The following is a 20,990-nucleotide window of genomic DNA, read 5'->3' as shown; positions in this document are numbered from 1 at the left end:
TATCCGATACCAAAGCGATTACGTTGTAACATTGCTAAGATCAAACCTTCGAAAGATGCGGTAAAATGATTGACGAGCAAACATTTATAAACGGAACTTAATAATAACAATTAAATCAAATTTTCTGTTTTATTAGATTAAACAAACTTTTGAGGAACGTTAACTTGATCAATTCTTATATAATTTGTGATGTAAGAGTTTTATTTGATAACTTATGGAAAGGAAAGTTACGTGTCAGAACTAGCGAGATTATTAAAATAATTGCAGAATCTCAATTCACACACTACATTTACGTAAACAATAAATTATATTTACCAACATTATATTATTTATCAAATTTGAGTTTTTCTAAACAAATATTTCAAACAATTAAAAAAAAAATGGAACCGACACGGAATCTTTTTTGTCGTTTTCACCGAAGAGACAGCATTCAAAAGGAGATGCTAACGGAGTAATTAATTGAACGATCGAACTTTCGACTCCTGAAGTATTCTCCCGGACAAATCGAGCGAGATCCAGGAGAGTGGGTGCGAGCAATTGATAACGGCCGAAGCCACGCGACGCTGAGCATCGTTGTGATGGCGATGGCAGCGGTGGTTGTGGTGGGTGAAAGCTCGACGGTGTCTAGAGGTTGCTGGGTCGCCGCCATGCTGGATTCCTGCCGTCGCGCGAACCCCTAGTTGCTTTCTGGTAATCGTTGCCAGGGATGCTACAACCCCTCCAGATGAAAGTTGCCACGCCCGGATCGTGGATGGACCAATGACGCCGGGACGTCGCGACGACGGCATCTACCAATAGGATTACCCTCTGATACGCTCTTTCGCTTGTCGGCGACTGCTGCATGCCCTTCCCCTGCAATTCCTTTCGTGAAGCTGGATGCTTTTCAATTTCGGACCCACGGCCTCATAAACGCAGCCAACCCCATCCACTCTCACGCTGAAAGATAGATTGGGATAGAAGGGATTGCGAACACAGAGTAGTCAAGTTATTTGGCGTCGGCGTGTCGGTATGCACGCAACAATTGTAATTTGCGTGGAATATCGGGAATTGTGAAGCGGAATAATGTATGTGTGTGCGCGCGCGCGCGCGATTATGCGAATGCATATATGTGATAGTTTGATAGGTAGGATAGTTTGACACATGCACACACATACGCGCGCGCAAAACAGGACATTCCAGAATATTTAAAACTATTTTTTGTATAGAGCAGATTAAATTGAGTCGAACGATCCTTTATTATTTCGTAATTTTCGCAACAGGTAACGAGAGATTCATTTCTAAAAATTGCCAAATAAGCAGGTTATACTACTAAATGCACGTTCACGTGTCGTAATAAAAGCGCAGGGAGTTGTTTATTATAAGCGATAAGCGGCAATTATAGTTACGCGTAGTGGAAAAAAAAACAACACGTTGGATGATCATATCTCGCTGCACGCTTGTATTTGGCGAAAAGCTGGGCGAATCTTTAGAAATTAATTTCATTAACTATTGTGAAAATTGCAAAATAGTACAAGACTTTTTGATTAAATTTAGTTCGCTCTATTTGCACACCAAAAATAGCCGTATATATTTTGGAACACTGTATATGTACGTCTGGAAAAATAGAAATAGTATATTGAGTGATCAATCATATTTGAATAATGTAAAACGTTTACATTACATAAAACTGCGTATTTATGATAAAATTATATTCAGATCTTTTATAATGCAACTTTATTGTATAAACTGTAAATTATAAACTAATAAGTAAAACTATTATAAACAAATATGATACAAATTAAGATTTAATTTGATCCTGAACTTACAATGATTCTAATTTTTAATTCGAGTATCTCATCAATCTCCATTTAATTTTTGGATAAAAACTTAATATATAATATAATTTTTTTAACACATTGTCAGAAATAATATATGGAAATTTATATATTATTCGTTATATTTTTATTTTCACGATTATTTTCCTATTTTATAATTTCTTTTTCATCACTTTTTCTATTTGTTATGACAATCGTGTAAATAATATACAATAGAGTTAACGTTAAATTATAATTTGTACTTATAACATTATTAAGTCGATCATTTGTCGCGTAAAGCATGATTTCTGTCATAATGCTTACGTTACGCAAACTTAACACGACAGAGTTACATAATTTCTATAAATTTTTACTACATATTGAGATTGAGATACGTAATTACAGATATTATATAATATATATCCTTATCGAAAGATATATATTAAGATTTTCGAGGTGTATAACAATTACTACCAATTTCTTAAAAACCGAGTATTTGTGAGACATCCATCAAACCCTCGCTCGCCTCGTTTAATGTCACGCTAGAAAGTAGAACGAGCAGCGGAGAGGAAGTTGCTCTTCCTCCCTCGATGAATACCTCAAAGGGGATGTTCCGATCGGTGCGCACATCTCAAGCATCACCCCGCAAATTTATACGCCTCTGCTTTCTTAGCGCGTCTTTTGTGCAATGTTCCTTAGACGAGCGTTATTTTCATGCATGTGTGATAAAGGTATATATGTACTTTATGTGACTTCTCGGAAAACATTTTTTTTAGCACAACGACGTACGTAATACCAGATTGTGTTTTGCGTTAAGATATACTTGATAAAAAATTATGACCTTCGATATAATAATGATATTTAACGGCGGGATTTGTTGTACAAAGAACATACTAAAAAAAGCTGTATGTAGTAGAAAGGAAAAAGAATATATTTTTAGAAATTTTTCTTAAGATAAAATTTCCACGACATTATATTTTAATGTTTTAATTGTTCAATTAAAATAGATATCCTGTTTATAGAAGTAACAAAAATATTTGGTGTTATATAAGTTATTTCGGTTTAAAGGTTGGCGGGAATTACTACTTTTTCACTTTCGGTACTGCGATGTGGCCAATTTCCGATTCTTACATTGAAGCATTGATCAGATGACAACATGTTAAGGATGATGGAATGCATAATGACAGTTTTGGAAAATTCGTTAGATATTACAGTAACGCTTATTATAATACTGAAGAAATTATTATAATACTGAAGAAATACATATTTAATAAACGAACAAAATTGAAAATTTCCAAAATGCATTGTTTATTGGAATTAAAAAACATGCTTATTTCTTAAAATAAAGAAGTTTTGAATTAGCTGGGAGATTGACATGAAAAAGATGCACACATAAATTTATATGGAAGGAATGGTTTATTTAATATGAAACTTAAAAAAAAAACAAATATGATAGTTATTATAGCTATCACAGTTAGAATCACTTAAAAATTTATGAGGCGTCAAAAAATATTATTGGCATAAAATACTTTAAGTATATATATTATGTATTAAATATTACGTAGTAAGTATTAATAAAGTATTAAATATTAAAAATATATGTATCATGAACACAAATATACAGGATATCTCGAATTTAAATGACCAAACTTCAAGAACGTGCAGGTGATCGATAAATTAAGAAAAAAATCTTCATTTTTATTTCGTTTTGGAGAATAATTAGCGATAGAGTTTGTTAAGTTTAAAAAAAAAACGTCTTATTCTTAATATGTATAATAATGTTTGACGACAATCCACACATATTGACGAACATCGCGAGCACATTTCAACAATCAAAAAATTAGACAAAGAATTTTTCATCAATACAGATGTAGTGTTGCAATAAGTAATTATGTTTTATAAGGATTTTTATTTTTATGTAAAGCTGATCAACATACTGATGACCTAATGAAGGCCGAGACGTTCATGTGACATATCGCATATTTAATAAAGATTTAATAAAATAATTCGCAAATAGAATTTTACGTGGGTTTTATGCTCTTTTTTTATTGTTATTTATCTAAAAGTCCCTATCTCGTTATTACTGTATTTTTTATTTATTTTTTGGGTGAGACTTGCATGTGATACCCACAAAAAATAAATATATACATGATGTGATGTAGATATGGTCATTGATAAGGCCATTTTTTTGGAAGAAAACATTAATACTCAAATATACGAGAGATTACTTACAAATCAAATAATCACTCAAAGTCAAACGGATGTAATCAGTGAATAAAGCTTTTTAAACCTTACAATTTTTGTCTGAATCATTCTTCTCAAAAATGCTTTCTTTTCGAGATATTTTTTCGAGAATGATTTTGGAGTTATATATTTTGGAGTTATAATTTTGGAGTTATGTATTTTGGAATTATTTATTTCTTTTCGAGATCATTAGGATTATTTCGATATCTGTCATTTCGTTATCTTTAGCTTTCACAAGTTCCTGTATCTTATCTTTCAATTCTATACAAACTGCCTTCACGCATCTGCCTTTTTCTACGTTTGCTCAATAAAACGTTGCAAGATCATTAATACTGATTTATAATAAATTTTCTCCAACAGTGATAAACTTTTAATGGGACATCGTATACCTTTAAGAAAGATAAAACAGAATTTTTCTCTTCTGATAAATTATATGTTATTAAGGGAATCCTAAAATCTGTTTTACCGATTATTTTTTAAATAACTATTTTTCTAATTGCTTTTACAAATTAAAAAATCCTTTTCCACAATTAAAGTATAAACGATAACGTAGTCCAAACTGGTTGACTTTATGCCAAAAATGAAAAAAAATTGGCAAATTACAGTTTTGTTACCGGCTCCCGATACATCGCCTCGTAACAATATTTGCTTTATATAAATTCTATATTTTGTACGTATAAAACAATCTTGGTTTCAACTAGAGATTACATGAACAAACAATTGAATTTTTAGAATTAGATTTAGATACTTAATATGAAGATTAGTGAGAAAATTTATATAAATGTGTGCATTCGATATTGATATAGTAGTATGTAGTAATGTGTCAATGACTCATAAATTGTATGTGCATAAGTCCTGAATCAGTAAACAGATGACTTTAAGATCCCTTTAAACATAAATTATTTCATTCTCTCCACTGAATTGTAAGAGTGAAAGGCAGTAGCAAAAATCATGTCACTGTCTCTCTCTGTGACAGATAAATTAAATCTAGCGCAAATTTTATCAATTATAGTATCAATTTGTTGTTCCTTCTGCATTAGGCCGAGAATACTCCTGCAAATTATAACCATATTGATAAACTGTTCAGATTTCTGGTTGCTATAGATATTATAAGTATGTACTATACTTACCTAATGGTTTCCTGGAAATATTTCTCCTTGAGATTTAACTGCTAAGTGTGATAATATATCAGACACTATATTGTATAGATTAATTTCCTTTTTGAGCAAGTTGATGGAAGAATTCTTTCGTATCTTGGCATATCTGTTCATCTTCATTAATGACACATAGAGCTAATTCCGAAACTTCCTTTAAGCCTATCATTTCCTTTATTAGATTCGACACACATAAATGCATGTTCTACACATATTTACATCTTCATCTCAAAGTCTATGAATATTGATATAATAATATTACATTTTAAATCTTCCAATTTTTGGCTCTTTTTATGTAAAATAAGACAAACTGTTATAAACAAAAACTTGGAAAATTTATAACTTTTTAAAAGAATTTTTTTGTCTCTCTGGTTGATCGAATCATTGACACTATTATATAGGTTTGCGGCCGCGTGCATAAATTTATACACGGCCGCAAACTATATAATAGTGTGAATGATTCGATCAAACCAGTATGTTGTACATATTTATTAATATTTTTGCTTATATTAACTTATTTTTCATAAATTTATTTTGAAGTTTAAGGTTATGTTGAAAAAATGACAAAATTAATATAAAGATACATATCTCAATATTGTTAAATAAACATTGTCATAAAAAAATAAAAACATTTAATCAATATAATTATTTATACAATTATAAGTGAGATATAAAGAGAATACCCGGGAAAAATGTTTCACACATAATTATATATAATTACACAAAATTATATAAAATTATAATTTTATATATATATATATATATATATAATATGTCCATTATATAACATTTTTTCTCAGGTTTTTTCAGTGCTAATAAATAATTTAACTCTTTAAGATTATGAAGTTATTATGACAACAAAGAATGTGTAATTAAAAGGGTTAAATTATTTAACACTGAAAATATGAGAAATAATTTGCTACATTGTGTCAAGCAATTAGAAAGCACCCATTGTGTTCTATCATATGAGATACTTATTGGAAGTTTAGAACACGGTTTAGAACACGGTTTAGTTTCATAGTGTAACACCAGAATGCATTGTAGTCTTCCATTCGTATTCTTATGATTATATTTAGCGTATCAATAATAGATTTATGATTTTAATTTAGATTTAAGTTAATAAATCTTTCAGAATTAACGGTTTTATTGCAAAATAAGTACGTCTACCAGATAACTGTAGAATTTCAGTAATGACAGTAAATTTTAGTAGGTTTTTACAGTGTTGAGCAGTTATTACATTTGTCGTACGACAAAGCATTTTAAGTCTATTGATTGGCTGTAAGAAAGAGAAGTTGTCGGATCTCTCTATTCCATAGCCAATCAATAAACTTAAAAACTTTGTCATACGACAAATATACCAGCCTAATCTCACCAGAGAGAAACCTGAGAGCGGTCATCCTTTTTCGTTTGACTATTAAGGCCTGTTCTTTTTGGCTAAACTTTTGCACCTTTTCATCTTTTTTCTTCTTCTTTCTTCCTGGAGAAAAAAGGAAGAAATATGAACTGTGCAAAAGTTCAGAGTTCAGCAAAAAAGAACAGGCCTTTTGAAGCTTCCGTATACTAGCGACACCAACATCAATTTTATAGAATGATGCGAACTACGTTACCGACTGCTGAAAAAATTGATGTGGTGCAAATCTTAGGGTCTCTTTCTGTTCTGCAGCCAATCAACGTGCTTAAAAAGTTTGTTGACCAACACATGTAATATTTTACAAAGGTAAATATTACAAAAAGTATTTAAAAAACCATGTTTGGTATAGTATTTCGAAAAGCTCTTAAGATGAGTTACAAGAGTATAAACAGTGTGGATTTTTATTTTTAAAAATTGATGTGACTTCGACGACGCCACCTAAAGTCAAACTAATAAAGCTACAATAAATAGTATTTTTAAATCCTAAAATTATCTGAATATATTTTTGATTGGACCTTATTTTATGAAGTTAAAAAGGGTGTATGGGTGGCCGAAAACACCCTGTATATTACCACGATGTAAGAATAATACAAGGTGTTTCGTTGTGCATGATGGTGGTAGGGTTGAATTCGGAACAACCATAAAAGTTTAACCTTAAATGTAGCGCGACTGTCCAGCTAATGTTAAATGTTCGTAGAAAGTTCAATTCGTATTCCCAATGTGTCGAATATTCCGGTACAGTGAAAGAATCGTTACAGAATATACGAATGAATCAATGAAATGTAGAATATTGTATGAATACTTCTTGTATGACATTATATCACGAAAATCACTCATGAGTGAGCAGTACACATCTCTGCCGATAGAGGGCCGCGGCAGAGAGCATTTACTCATTAACAAGAATTCGGAGAGAGTATAATAAGGAGCGCAGCATTTCGCCTGTAAAGCCCCAAGATTGGGCTCTAAGATGAAAGTGTGAAATGTGTTTTTCAAAGCATAATTTTGTTTAAAAACTGATTTAAGGACAATCGAACGTGGAATTTTTGGAAAAATTTAAATTTTGCGGAACATATAGAGAACATTCTTGGAATATGTAACGATATATAAATGCAATTTTAAACTAATATTTGAATGTTACTTTTACGTTCCATAATGTTTCAGAATATTCCAGAATATTCTCGGAATGTTTTTTTGGGTTTTTAGGAATCTTTTATAAATATTTCAGGAATTTAGCGTTAGCTGGGCGATAGCATCGTGACAACGTATAACCTAAATTTAATCTGTCACAGATTATAAGTGAAGCCATATTGATTTTGCATTTGTGGCAACTCCTTGACTGATCAACGTTGCGCATCTCATGAGCGAAATACTTTGACTGATTTCGGGGAGGCGCTATTAGCGCTATTTGTGTCATTCTATCTTCATCGTCCATTAGACGTAAAACAAGGATAGTATATAAAAATGGCACTGATAGCGCGTTCCTCGAATGCACCTCTTATATTCTAATTCGTCGTCTACGATACACGTAGTAAGAAGTAAGAATAAAAAATTGATCAATCACAGTCGATTATTCTACTCACATTCGACTGTGATTGGTCAATTTCTTACTCTTAGCCCGAATTCTCACACCGAACGCTGATTGAAGAAAACCGGGCGATGAGGGTAAATTTTACCCCCACAACCGGGTTTTCACCAATCTGCGTTCGGTATCAGAGCGCTGTTGTCCGTATGAGAATCCGGGTTTACAGTTTCATTCACTGCTACTGCCATTGTAGACCGCGCATTATATCATGAATATAATATTTAATTTAAAGCTTCAACTTCAAGGATCTTAGTATGTCATGTAAGAGGTGCGTTTCGGAGAGACGCTATTAGTGCTATTTGGTGCTATTTGTGTCATTTTATTCTCGTTTTATGTCTGATAAACGATGAAGATAAGATGACATAAATAGCGTCTCCTCAAACGTACCAAAAAATTTTTATTTACATAACTTTACTTTAAAAAATATCAAATAAAGTTATTTTTAATAATTACTTTTAAAGTATTTTAAAACAATAAATAATATTTGTAGAAGATAAAGATGGGCCTAAACTGCGTGCGACCTGTCGATCCTTTATGTGCTGTGATACCAAGAAGTATTGGACTCGATGCTACACCAGTTAAAGAATCAGGACTGCCAATTATCTTTCTGATTGGAGGTCCGGGAGCAGGAAAGTGTCCGTTGAATTTTTATTTGTGACTTTACATACGAATAAAATTCACTTTCAAGTAGTCAAATCAATAAAGTTAATATTTTTTATATTTGCAAATTCTTTTTGCTAATGAAAATATTACTAAATAATCCCGAAGAGATTTGGAATATATTATATAAAATAACAAAATATTAAATTTTTGTATATTGTTGAAATAATTGTATAATATAAATGCATTGTACTTATTAAAATAAAATGTATATGTTAGCATTTTCTGACAAGTAGGACATAAGCAAACACAATGATTTATTAGGTCTGTCCGCATTGCTTACACTTTTTGCATTCTTCGGTTTCTTTCTTTCCAATATCCGTATATATATTTATCTCATTGCAAAAATGTTTACAGATTTTAAACAACGCGAACAAATAAACTATATTCTTGTTGCCTGTTAATATTAAACAGGGTGAAATAATTCACTGTATTCACTATATCCTTGCTGGAAAATGCCTTGTATAAAATACAAGTTAAACACAATATTATTATTACATTTGAAGATAATGGCATGGAACTAGTTTTAATTTCTTTAAAATAGGAATAATTTTGATCCTTTCTTTCTACAGCGACACAATGTACACGGGTAGCACAACATTACGGTTTTTGCGCCATTATAAGCAGACAATTGTTGCGCACTGAAGTAACTACCGGTTCACAAAGAGGCGTTATCTTGGCGTATTTGATGTCGGAAGATAAATTAATTCCCGCAGATGTCATGGTAGAACTAATCAAGGCAAAGATGCTAAGCAGCTTACATGATACGCGAGGTTTCCTACTGAGCGGGTTTCCTAGGGAGAAGACACAGTGTCAGCATTTTAATAGACAAATTCGACCGCCAGATCTTGTCCTGTACTTATATGTTAGAGAATCACTACTAATAGACAGAGTTCTAGCCAAGACCATCACCGTCACTGAGAGGCCAGATCGCAGTATCGATGAAAATTGGCAACGAATTAAAGAATACAGTCGAATGATTAAGCCTATCCTTAGGTATTACAAAAAACAACTAGTGATCATCGATGGCGAAAGAGATGAGACAGAAGTTTTTGAAGATATTTGCAGAGCGATTGATAACGTCTTGATGAATTTTTCAAATACGTCTAGTAAAAGCAGTTAATTAGAATTTGTTCGTTTACGTAATAATTGTGCTGAACTAGTGCTAATTGATACATCGATTATTATGCAAATTTATAAATTGATTAATAGAGTTTTAAATTGCACAACGGAAATAAACTGTACCTTGTTTTGTGTCAAAAATATTTAAAAAAACCTATGCTATATATTAAAACAATTATACATATATATACGTACATAGATATTATAATTAATATTCTAACAAATATTACAACAAAAATAATAGGATATTTAAAAGGAAGAAATACTGTTTTCTTAATTATTTCTTTATGTATATAATTAGTCAATAACAAATAATATTAAATAATTGATTCATAGATAATACAATTGAGAGAGCCATTTGAACTCATGAAAAGTATTCTTACATTAGTATGTGTATTTTAATCGTAGAAAAGGAATTTTAATTCGCATCTGCAAAACCGTTCCTTTTCTACGATTAAAGTACACATACTGATCCCAGCAAACACAGATATAAATGACATAAGCTGCATAATTATAGTCATATAAGGCCGCTGAACTATAATGAGCGTCTTATGTAAAATTAAGATGGCGTTTTTATGTCGGATATTCATTGGTCGAGCGACTTTATGCTATGGTTATGCAGCACACTTTATCCTAGAAATATTCTTGCGAACGTTCTCAGAACGTTGGGACATCCTCAGGGGCGTGTTCAGTTTCCCATCCGCAAGTGTTTTCCAGATGTCATGTTATCCTTGTTTAACTTTCAGTAAACAATAAGGATAGAGTGATACCTGGGTGATACTCTGGTAGGAATCTGAACATAGTCCAGGCTGTCCGATCTTTAGAACTTTTCTTAGACATCTACTGTGTGCTATATGAGAAGATGCCACGTTTATTTATGGGTTGAAATTTTTATTTTTTATTCCTTGTTCCCTATTTCTTTCATTATACGCAGCCTCTGACGTACTCCTTCCCTGCGTATCCTGCACTCTGTGACGTCATTCCCTTCCTCCATGCTGCAAGATTCTTTCGCACCTCACCCTCCTTGAAATCCCATGGGTTAGAATCAATTTAGCTCACCTACCACTCGACAAATGCCAAACTCCGGGATTAGGCAGTTGCGAGAATGCAGTTTTGCAGAAATAACGGGGTTGAACAAGATTTCGATAGATGGAACGAAAAAGTTTTTCGTATGTTTTGAAAAATCATAAGGACTGCATGGAAATTAAGAAATTGCTAAGAAATTGCGATAATACATATGTGCAAATGCAACTTAATGTTAATAATGTTTTCCAATTTTTATTTTGTCATATACAATTAACATATTTAACGTATTGTATATTTGGCAACATTTCTCAATCTTATTCGTAATGTATAATCATTCTGAAATGGCTTCCTTATATGACTTATATAAGATAAGCCAAAATTGCTCCCATAATTATCCAAATGAAGGATATCCATTGAAAGAGATGTCTTTATTAGAAAAATGAACTCTGAAAGAAACAGAAATTGTGAATACTAATTTATTAAAAGACATTTAATTAATTTTAAGTCCACCTTCTCTGCGTAAAGGTGTAACGACTTTTCATGCGGGTGAATCATTTTCAAGATCAAATGTAAAAAAAATACGTTTCTTTATATTTGACCTTGAAAATGATTTCGTCGATAATTTTCATCATCATATTTGTAATCAGATCACCAAAATACATTGGTATATCAATCGACAACAAAATCGGAGTATTCACCTTTTTGGAACTCTATTCATTACAATTTATAATGTACAATGTATAAATTTATATAGCATTTTAAGTAATACTCTATAAACTCATAATGTACGTATAATAAATAGTTTATAAACGCAAGTTTATAAGATATTAAATTTCTTCTTAATGTCTTTTTTTTCTCTTTAATCATTAAAACTTTGTTTATCGCAGTTAAAAAATATTTGTGAAATTAAAAATTTGTCTTACCGAAGCACCATAATCGTAGCCGCACTTAGCCAATTCATATGCTAATTCACATCCTTTAAATTTTTTTACTGTAAAAATAGATATAAATAGAAAATAAACACAAACAAATTATACATTACAAGATTTGTGATAATAATTATTTTTTATTTAATTTAATAGATGTTTTATTTAAAAAATTGTATACATATATTAATTTTGCTTACCAATTGGTAGACAATGTTCAATTGCTTTCATAGCAGGTGGTACATATTCCTCCAATAACATGGCTTCTATGATATTTTTTAAAGCTTTTTCTACTATCATGTCATTCTTCATCTAGAAAAAGAGAAAGATAAATATATTTATGTAGGTAATCGCCAAGATTGTAAATTAATCTAGAAAACTAGGCAAACAATTCCTTAAAAAAAGAACAGCTAAATGCGTAAGTTACTTCTTGTATGCAAGTTTTTTTTATCAATATCAATTTTGTTTGGGGAATATAAATAAATTCGAATTGATGGTCATTTCTTACTATATGTAGTTGCTTGTATAGAAGATCACGTTGTGGCGGATAACCGGAACAATAAATGTCCGTAATAGTAAAAGTAAACAACAGTTTGCATTGCAAACATAACTTGTTTCTACTTTTTCTATTTATGTAATTTAAATGATTTTAAAAATATCTATGTTTAAAAAACATTTATAGAAAATCCTAAAATTTTACTTACAATTTTTGTATTTAGCATTACACACTTAAAGTAACATTGAAGTCTCCAATCCGATGCAAAAATACCTTTGGCTGCATCATCGATCATCTCTAAGTACAAATCAATATTATAATCATAAATATATTTTTTATTTCTATTATGTTTTCTCTCTCTCCTATATTAAAATTGGCGTGTCACGCTTTTTTGAAACCTCTTTTCAAAGTGATGTTGCAGTGCTTCGATTTCGACGTGGCATCTTATCCGGGGATTTTAGGGGTCGCTCGTTCCGAAATCGTGATAAAAAATTCGAAATTCAAAATGGCTGAACCAATATGACGGACGGAAATGTTACCGAAATTTTAAATGTTCTCCGATTTCGGTGAAAATTTGTATCGTGAGGTTTTAGGGGTCTCTCGTTCCGAAATCATGATCAAAATTTCGAAATTCAAAATGGCTGAACCAATATGACGAACGGAAATGTTACGGAAATCCTAAAAGTTCTCCGATTTCGGTGAAAATTGGTATCATGAGGTTATTGGGGTTGCTCGTTTCGAATTCGTGTTCAAAATTTGGAAATTCAAAATGGCTGAACCAATATGGCGGATGGAAATGTTATAGAAATTTTAAAGATTTTTTGATTATGGTGTAATTTTTTCATTTAGATTTAGTTAAGTGGCGGGGCCAGCTAGGCAAATGTTAGACGACCCGCCACTTAATCAAATCTTAATGAAACCATTCTGGAATAATGCGCTATTTATGCACTACCCATCTACGCAAAAAAAAATTTTTACGCTCATTCCGTTTAGCTAAAAAAAAATTTTTTTATGGCGGGGCTGAGTAGGCAGTCAGTCAGCCCCCACACGTTAAACAACCGATTCGGAAAATTAAATAAACAGGATTTATGCGCTATTTATGCGCTAATATTTCCAGGCATTTTTGGTTTTTGCGCTGCAACATTTAAGGTACTTCCTCATGGAGCGAACAGTCATATTCACCCCTAAGTCACGTCTGCCTAGCTGCCCCCCCCCTCCCCACTTAATCAAATTTAATGAAAAAATTATGGAATAATGCGCTATTTATGCGCTACCTATTTCCGAAAAAAAAAAAAAATTTTTGCGCTCATTCCGTTCGAATGCGAGCATTCGTGAGCCAACGATGAGCAAACGAATGCAGAAGAAAATATTGAATTTTTTAATATTTTTAATTTCGTATAACTTTTGAACTAAGAGTGAGCAAACGAAAATTCCGACGGAGCAATCGTGAGCAAACGATGAGCAAACGAATGGAAAAAAAATATATTTGATTTTTTAATATTGGGGGGCTAGCGTGAAGTTGGCCCCCCAAAATTTAAATTTCGTATAACTTTTGAACTAAGGGTGAGAAAACAAAAATTCCGACGGAGCAATCGTGAGCAAACGAATGAAAAAAAATATTGGATTTTTTAATATTGGGGGGCTAGCGAGAAGTTGGCCCCCGAAAATTTAAATTTCGTATATCTTTTGAGTTAAGGATGAGCAAACGAACATTTCGACGGAGCACTCGTGATACTTCATAAATCAAAGAATTGTTTTGCACAGTCAGTGTATTTAATTTTGCAATTTTAACCGACTTAGGGGTGAATATATGACTGTTCGCTCCAAGAGGGAAGTGCCTTAAGGATTGCAGAGCAACCATCAAAAATGCCTGGAAATAATGGCGCATAAATAGCGCACTATGTATTATTAAACTGTATCTAAATTTTAAAGGGCATTGTTATATAATTATATTGTCTAAATATTTGAAGATTTTGATGTTTGGTCACATTACATAAAAATTTGTAATACATTACATAAGACTGCAGTTTTTTTATAGAACATACTTGGATCTGCGCCCACTTTCGCAATGCAATGCTTTTGTAATGGTAATAGAGCTTCCTTTGCCTCCTCAATGGACATTTTTTTCTACAAAATTAAAAATAATTTAGTAATAAGTGGAAAAATGCGAAATACTAAAATGTCTGAATAAATATATGAGTATTTAACGTTCCATACGATTTTTGAATGTTTCGAACAGTTTAAAGACAATTAGATCAATGAATCTTTTTTTGTTTCATGCAAACTACTTACATTAAAAAATTGGAAAAAAAATTTAATAAAAATTTGCCTTGAATTTTTTAATAGCACCAAGCACTTTTTTTTATAATATTAAAGTTTCTTCAAGACAAATTCAACAAATATATTTTATTGATGTTTAATATCAAATTTGTAACATTATTTTAATTAGTAATATTTATTAGCTGTATAAGTAATGTTCAAGATCTTCGAGAAAGAATAATTACAACTTGTGAAATTTTTGATCCAAATAATATAAAAGCTGCTATCCAATATAATACGAGATTTATTCGAGAAACATCCTGAGAACGTCCTTAGGATGTTCAAAGAACATAAATGTCCTCTAGACATCTTTAGGACGTCCCTTGGAGATCTGTGTTGCATAAGCACGTGTAGTAATTTTTGAAAAAGAGTAAAACTGTTTGTGTTTCAAAACAAACAAGCAGTTTAAACGTTTTCTTAGATAAGATAGAGTTCTTTTCTTACTGATGGATATTTATGATTGTGTTCAATAATTTATGATGTGTATCAATAAAAATTTTAATTATTTCTTTGTCAATCTGTTGCTTTATATTTTGCAAAAACATTAAATTATTTTTGTAATAATTTATAATATTAAATATAAATAATTTTTATAATTTTTTTTAGTTATATAGCTTATTTATTGATGTACTTACGCATCTTTGTTACGAATCTAAATTATTAGTTGTATGTCCGCGTATCATATATATCGTTGCGTATTATGTGGATGGGGATGCATGATTGTGTATCCAAATTTTATTACAATATGCAAAGGAGCATTGTACAGTATTATTAAATTGATATATAACGATAATACGGTACGTGGATATGCAACAAAATCCGCTTTAAGAACTTACACTTTCGCTATTTTGAAGATTCGCCATGAGCACGAATGAAATGAAGAAAATCGTACCAGTGCCTTTCATACTTATTTGTTGCCTTTGATTTTGTTTGTTCATTTAATCTCTTTTTCAGCACGATAGAGATGAATCGCCACTAGACCTGACTGTTGCAAACCGAACGCAAAATTCATTCGTTTATTTTTATATACGGAAGTAAGAGAGAAGGAGAATCTTTAATTTCATGAGGTGGCACATCTGATAGGCTTAAATTATCGTTTTGGTTGATGTAATTAACGATACTTAACGCTAATACTGACATCCGGGTCTTATTGTCATTCCTAGAGGTTAGATAATCATAGTACATTATGCAAGTGCGTTACTTTCGGTCTCGTGATTATGTATTTGACGATGCAAAATGCATAAAAGAATAGATATCAAGGAAACAAGATAATTTTTACCCTTAAAAGTAATATTTACTAATAATTAACTACAATTTTTTAGCTATAAAATTAATTTTAATATTTTTAGCTTTTGCTTTCCTCTTATAACATACCTCTTTCCAATTATTATATTTCTATAATAACGTAAAATTATTTTTTTATTATTTTCTTAATTTATAATTTCTTTAATTTTAATTTTATTTGCTTTAGAATTTTAATGAAGAAAGTAAGAAATTTTTAATAATACTGTTGAGAATATAAATTAAAAAAATAGATTTACTAGAGAGAATTTTGAAAAGCAAATCGTTAATTTAAAAAGTAAAAAAATATGTAACACATGCACATATAGAATAAGAAATAAAAGAATATACAAATATATAGAAATAGAATATGTCAGCTTACTTTTAGAAAATAATCTTTTGTTAGCAAGATATACTGTTTAAATTACACTAATTAATTAGAAAAAGTTAATAATTAAAATTGTATCAAAAATATAATCAAAGATTAAATTTTATTTGATTTATATATTCTTTTATTATAAATATAATTCATTAATTTGTTACAATTAATGAAGATATAATAAAAATATACAATGTCACTGCATAAACGTGGAATTAAAACTGCACTTAAAAATTTACGAACTTTTTCAAAAAATTACGATCAAGTTTGCATGAAATCACAATAGAATCACAGAAATATTAAATAAGATATTGTGTTAATTTAACTTACACAGTGTTTTTAAAAATATGTTCTTAGATTTATATTTGTCTCTGTAATGTTTGATTAATAAAATAAGAGCGGTTTTATACCTATTTTTGAACAAATACTTATTTTATGATTTGTACACTTTTAAATATTTTTTGTGTACTTGATATACATTCTTTATCTTAGTAAATTTTTAAAATGAGATTTCTATTACTTTTAAACAAACGATCGTTAATGACCGTTTATTATTTCTTTATTGTAACGCTGCGCGCGGTGTTTAAAATTAATCAGTTAATTTTAATAATTAAATAATGCTTATATAATTGCACATTGCTTATTATTATTATTAACATATAATTATGTATAGTTATACGAGCATATAGTTTTGTATATTGCACCTTGTCCTATCATTTTACAAATCTATCAGTTTACAAATTTATTAATGATTATTGCCGAATTGTCTTGACGCAAAGAATTGAAATTAATACAATTTTACAATTTATATAACGCTAAACGTAATTACACATTTTTATTATATATAATATATCATTTTCTATTTCCATAATTATTTGCGTTTGATATCGATTAAGGAAAGAAGAAGTGATCTTGGTCCGTTTGATAGCTGCATTTTACAAATTGATAAGTTGTTTCACAATCATCGCCAGCAGGTGCTGTAAAAACAAAAGACATTCCATTTACACATCTACTTTTATGTTGTAATTTATTTTTATACTAATTAACTATACTAATTAATAAATGAAAACTATTTCTTAATAAAGATCTCTATGTGAAGTTGAAAGATAATCTTGATAAAGCAGGTTTTTACAAAACTGCAAAAATTATTTATTACAAGTTCTCTTTTATTTAATGACAATTTGTTTTTAAGATTAAAAAAAAAAAGAAGAGGTTTTAAAGAGGTTTTAAAGAGATTTTCATCTTTGTCGGCCGTAAAAAAAATTAGCTTATGTTTAATTCTTCATAAAAGGCATTTTCCGCCAGTTTTGGCTTTTTTTGAGGAAAATAACTTGCGATGATTTGTGTCCTTTATGCGCTGTCCTTTTGATGGTTATATCTTTGCTATTTGTTCGATTCCCAAGATGTTTGTTACTTTCAGTAAATTAATTTGTAAAACCGTCATTGAATATATAGGTTGTGTAACCGACGCGATGCATGACAAAGAATGAGATTCAAGTAGTTCTAACGGTGTTCTGCTTTCTAAACTGTATAGTATATAGAAAAAAAGTCGCAGTTATTTTCTATGGACTTCTAAAAATGTCAAAGAATAAATAAGAACTGATATCTATTGGTTTCTTCTGAGTAGTAACCTGAGTAATAATTTGATGACCAATAGCGTCTAGAACCACTGTTTTACACCGGTAAACGCTTGGAGGATCCTGTGTGTCCTTACGTATTTGTAATACTGGGAATTCCCTTGTAAAAAATCATTTTACAAGGATATTTTACACAGGAAGAAAAACCAGCAAAAAAATCAATTTTTTGAAGCCGTCAAAGGTGAAAGATTTTAATTTAATAATTCTCTCTTTTCTCTCTTGCACACCCTCCCCTTTTCTTTTTCCTCTTTCTTAAATTCTTTTATCTTTATTTAAAATTTATTTCAATTTTTATTTCATAAAATTAAACTTACGTTCTGCTGCACATTTAGTCAAAGATACTTTTAAAGGACCTGCCATGTCAGGTGGCATCATTAGATCCATTTGTTTAATCATCATGCCATCATCAATGCGTCCATTTTTGAACTTAATTATAAAAAAGGTATATTTTATTTATTATGTTAAATAAGGTAACTATACCCAATACGGTTTAATATTCAACATTATTTGTTGTTTGTAAGCACAGTTAAATGAAAAGTTAAATCTTAACTTCACATATATTTAAATATTGGAAAATGTCTCATATTCTCAGTTATTGTTAAAAAATGTTTCCTATTTTGGATCAGACCACCAGTCTTCAATATTGGACTTATAGTAAAAATCGTAATAATTAAATAGACCGTATTGGACAGTTATATAATTACTTTTTCTTGTTCTTACAGTTCGCATTGTTTTCATTATACATAGTGTATAGCATTTTAATGGTTGATTGTCATCTGGAAATTCGCCTTTTTGTATTCCCGCAACAGCTCCTTTAAAGACAAAAAATATTATATAAGAAACGTACATGTTGATGTTGTAACAAAATTTAACAGATATATAAATCATAATATTTAATCACCAAATTTACAGTTGTGAACAAAATGTACAATAGTTATTTTTAAATTATATTAAAAACTAACATTCAGTAAGATCTCTTACAAAAGAGATTATCTTTCTAAATATAAGATATTTTAAAATAGGTTAATTATTAATTTACGAAGATTAAAAGTTTTACACTGAAACGCCAATATATACTGTAATAATTCTTATTTGTATGTAAATACGAAGAAGAATAGTATATCGCTACAGAATAATCTAATGTATCTTTAATAGTAGATGATACTTGGTTCCGTAAACAAGAATTAAAGCAGAATTTACTGTAATTGCACAAGCGAATTATACATTTCCGTATAATGTGCGTTATTCAATTTCATATCTAATTATAAGTATTGTTTTATTCTAAATACAAGATAAAAATATTTATTCTTAAATATTTTTATCTTGTATTTAAGAAAAAGTTGCTGAATTTTGCAATCGTATAAATCATTCACAATTTAATCAATATTTTAGTTTCTTGTTGAATATAAGCAACATTTAGTGATAAAAAATATGAAATAAATGAAAAATAAGTAATATTATTATACCCTGCCCCCCAGCCCGAGTAAAAATTTTTATATATAATTATATTTGACCACATACGAGATCATTAAATTGAAAAATTAATATTTCGAGTTTATGCAATTTCTATTTTATAATAAAACAAGTGAAGAGAGTATAGGCAATAAGAAATAAGTTGGAAAGTTGGTCGCTCCTAGGCGGAGGAGGAGAGGTGGCGTAGGCTTCGCGTGGAAAGTCGAACTAGAATACTATAATATAGGTATTCGCATCCGCCATTTTTAGTCCCTTCCCCTCTTTGTTCTCTCTCCAGTCTTCATAAATATTAATATAAATTATGAAACAACTTACCGGCGTCTGCGTGAGATTTCGATGTACACGTATTTCGCATACTCAACGCGGCTTTTTCAATTTGTTCCATTGTCATCACCTACATTACAATAAAATTTAATTCTATTTTTTGCTTTTAATAATAAAATAACACAATGTATAATATACATTAGAAGAAATTACGAAAATAGAGATATTTAATTACTTTTGAATAAATAAACTTCTTTTCAATATATTACTTTTTCAATAGTAGTTGTAATAGTAGTAATAATGTTGTAATAATTATGTTTATGAAAAACTTGTGTAGGGGGGGGGGGGTCAAAATACATGTTTTCTTAAAATTTTTATATTTTATTTTTATTTATAGTTTACTGTTATTAATATAAATAGTAATGTCTACTTTTTATAAAATTCAAGAATTCTCTATATTTTTTAAATAACTTGTAAACTATTTTACAATTTAAAGAGATATAAAATTTTTCGGATATGCACAAATTTAAAATTTTATTTTTTAAATTAAAAATAAAAAAAATTAATTTTTTACTTAAAAAATAGGATTGTCTAATAAGTTATTTAATAGATTGTTAGATATTAGCAGGGTTGGGTAAGTTAACTTTTTTTTTTAACTAAATTAAATTAAAGTTAACAGCCTTGAAAATTTAACTTAATTAAAATACAAGTTAATTCATAATAAAATTAATTGAATTAAAAGTTAAGTTAATAAAAAAATAAATTTGGTTCGTACGAACAATAAAAAAAAAAAAAGAAAAAGTTTGACTATTTTACATAATTTTTCGTATTTTTCTTTCTTACAGCTTATTTATTTAATCTAGTTATTTTTGTTCACCAGTAACGATTATACAATATAAAATTACTAAATTATATACTCATTAGCATTATATCTAAGGATTGACTTCAAAAAAATCAAATTAAAAGTTAATAGTTACCGATAAAATGTAACTAAATTAAATTAAAAAGTTAAGAGTCTAAAATGTAATTAAGTTAAATTAAAATTAATTAACTTTTTAACTTTTTTTAACTTAACTTTTATCTTATTAACTTAGCACTACCTAACCTTGGATATTAGATTGTTTAATAGATTAACTTACAGCATTTGCTTGATTCACTGCGATCAACATAATCGTGCAAATTAATAAACGCGCACACATTTTAAAGTATTTTCGATTATACAT

The 20,990-nt window shown here is 29.7% G+C and overlaps 3 protein-coding genes across 6 annotated transcripts; 1 reads left to right on the top strand and 2 right to left on the bottom strand.

Annotated features, from left to right (window-relative positions):
- Positions 1 to 8,025: 8,025 nt before the first annotated feature.
- Positions 8,026 to 10,069, top strand: LOC108760724 (adenylate kinase isoenzyme 1). 3 transcript variants are annotated; one of them, XM_018506827.1, is made up of 3 exons: positions 8,026 to 8,039; positions 8,675 to 8,819; positions 9,417 to 10,069. In XM_018506827.1, the coding sequence occupies exons 2-3, from the start codon at positions 8,684 to 8,686 to the stop codon at positions 9,965 to 9,967; spliced, it is 687 nt and encodes a 228-aa protein (XP_018362329.1). In that variant the 5' UTR covers positions 8,026 to 8,039; positions 8,675 to 8,683; the 3' UTR covers positions 9,968 to 10,069. The 3 variants fall into 3 exon arrangements, with proteins under 3 accessions (XP_018362329.1, XP_018362328.1, XP_018362327.1); XM_018506826.1 differs by lacking the exon at positions 8,026 to 8,039 and adding an exon at positions 8,432 to 8,452; XM_018506825.1 differs by lacking the exon at positions 8,026 to 8,039 and adding an exon at positions 8,447 to 8,567.
- Positions 10,070 to 11,316: 1,247 nt separating this feature from the next.
- On the bottom strand, positions 11,317 to 15,713 carry Obp6 (odorant binding protein 6). Its single transcript, XM_018506829.1, has 6 exons — positions 15,570 to 15,713; positions 14,460 to 14,541; positions 12,623 to 12,711; positions 12,119 to 12,230; positions 11,916 to 11,983; positions 11,317 to 11,438 (listed from the first exon to the last, which is right to left on the bottom strand). Exons 1-6 carry the CDS (start codon positions 15,669 to 15,671, stop codon positions 11,424 to 11,426), a joined length of 468 nt encoding a protein of 155 aa, XP_018362331.1. The 5' UTR covers positions 15,672 to 15,713; the 3' UTR covers positions 11,317 to 11,423.
- A 1,374-nt stretch (positions 15,714 to 17,087) lies between these two features.
- On the bottom strand, positions 17,088 to 20,990 carry Obp5 (odorant binding protein 5). 2 transcript variants are annotated; one of them, XM_018506818.1, is made up of 5 exons: positions 20,907 to 20,990; positions 19,819 to 19,897; positions 18,751 to 18,842; positions 18,345 to 18,456; positions 17,088 to 17,370 (listed from the first exon to the last, which is right to left on the bottom strand). In XM_018506818.1, the coding sequence occupies exons 1-5, from the start codon at positions 20,988 to 20,990 to the stop codon at positions 17,285 to 17,287; spliced, it is 453 nt and encodes a 150-aa protein (XP_018362320.1). In that variant the 3' UTR covers positions 17,088 to 17,284. The 2 variants fall into 2 exon arrangements, with proteins under 2 accessions (XP_018362320.1, XP_018362321.1); XM_018506819.1 differs by having other exon boundaries at positions 17,275 to 17,370; positions 18,341 to 18,456.

The sequence above is a fragment of the Trachymyrmex cornetzi genome, unplaced genomic scaffold (assembly GCF_001594075.2).
Source record: "Trachymyrmex cornetzi isolate Tcor2-1 unplaced genomic scaffold, Tcor1.1 scaffold23, whole genome shotgun sequence".
Classification (NCBI taxonomy): Eukaryota; Metazoa; Arthropoda; class Insecta; order Hymenoptera; family Formicidae; genus Trachymyrmex; species Trachymyrmex cornetzi.
Note: the sequence above shows the minus strand (reverse complement) of the source record. Positions and strands in the feature narration are given on the sequence as shown.

Coding starts and splice junctions, on each gene's coding strand:
- LOC108760724 (XM_018506827.1), top strand. CDS start 8,684: ATGGGCCTAAACTGCGTGCGACCTGTCGATCCTTTATGTGCTGTGATA. Junction 8,820..9,416: donor AGGTCCGGGAGCAGGAAAGT/GTCCGTTGAATT, acceptor TTCTTTCTACAG/CGACACAATGTACACGGGTA.
- Obp6 (XM_018506829.1), bottom strand. CDS start 15,671: ATGAACAAACAAAATCAAAGGCAACAAATAAGTATGAAAGGCACTGGT. Junction 12,231..12,622: donor TAATGCTAAATACAAAAATT/GTAAGTAAAATT, acceptor CTCTTTTTCTAG/ATGAAGAATGACATGATAGT. Junction 11,984..12,118: donor TGAACATTGTCTACCAATTG/GTAAGCAAAATT, acceptor CTATTTTTACAG/TAAAAAAATTTAAAGGATGT.
- Obp5 (XM_018506818.1), bottom strand. CDS start 20,990: ATGTATAATCGAAAATACTTTAAAATGTGTGCGCGTTTATTAATTTGC. Junction 19,898..20,906: donor CAGTGAATCAAGCAAATGCT/GTAAGTTAATCT, acceptor ATTGTAATGTAG/GTGATGACAATGGAACAAAT. Junction 18,843..19,818: donor GAAATCTCACGCAGACGCCG/GTAAGTTGTTTC, acceptor TTGTCTTTAAAG/GAGCTGTTGCGGGAATACAA.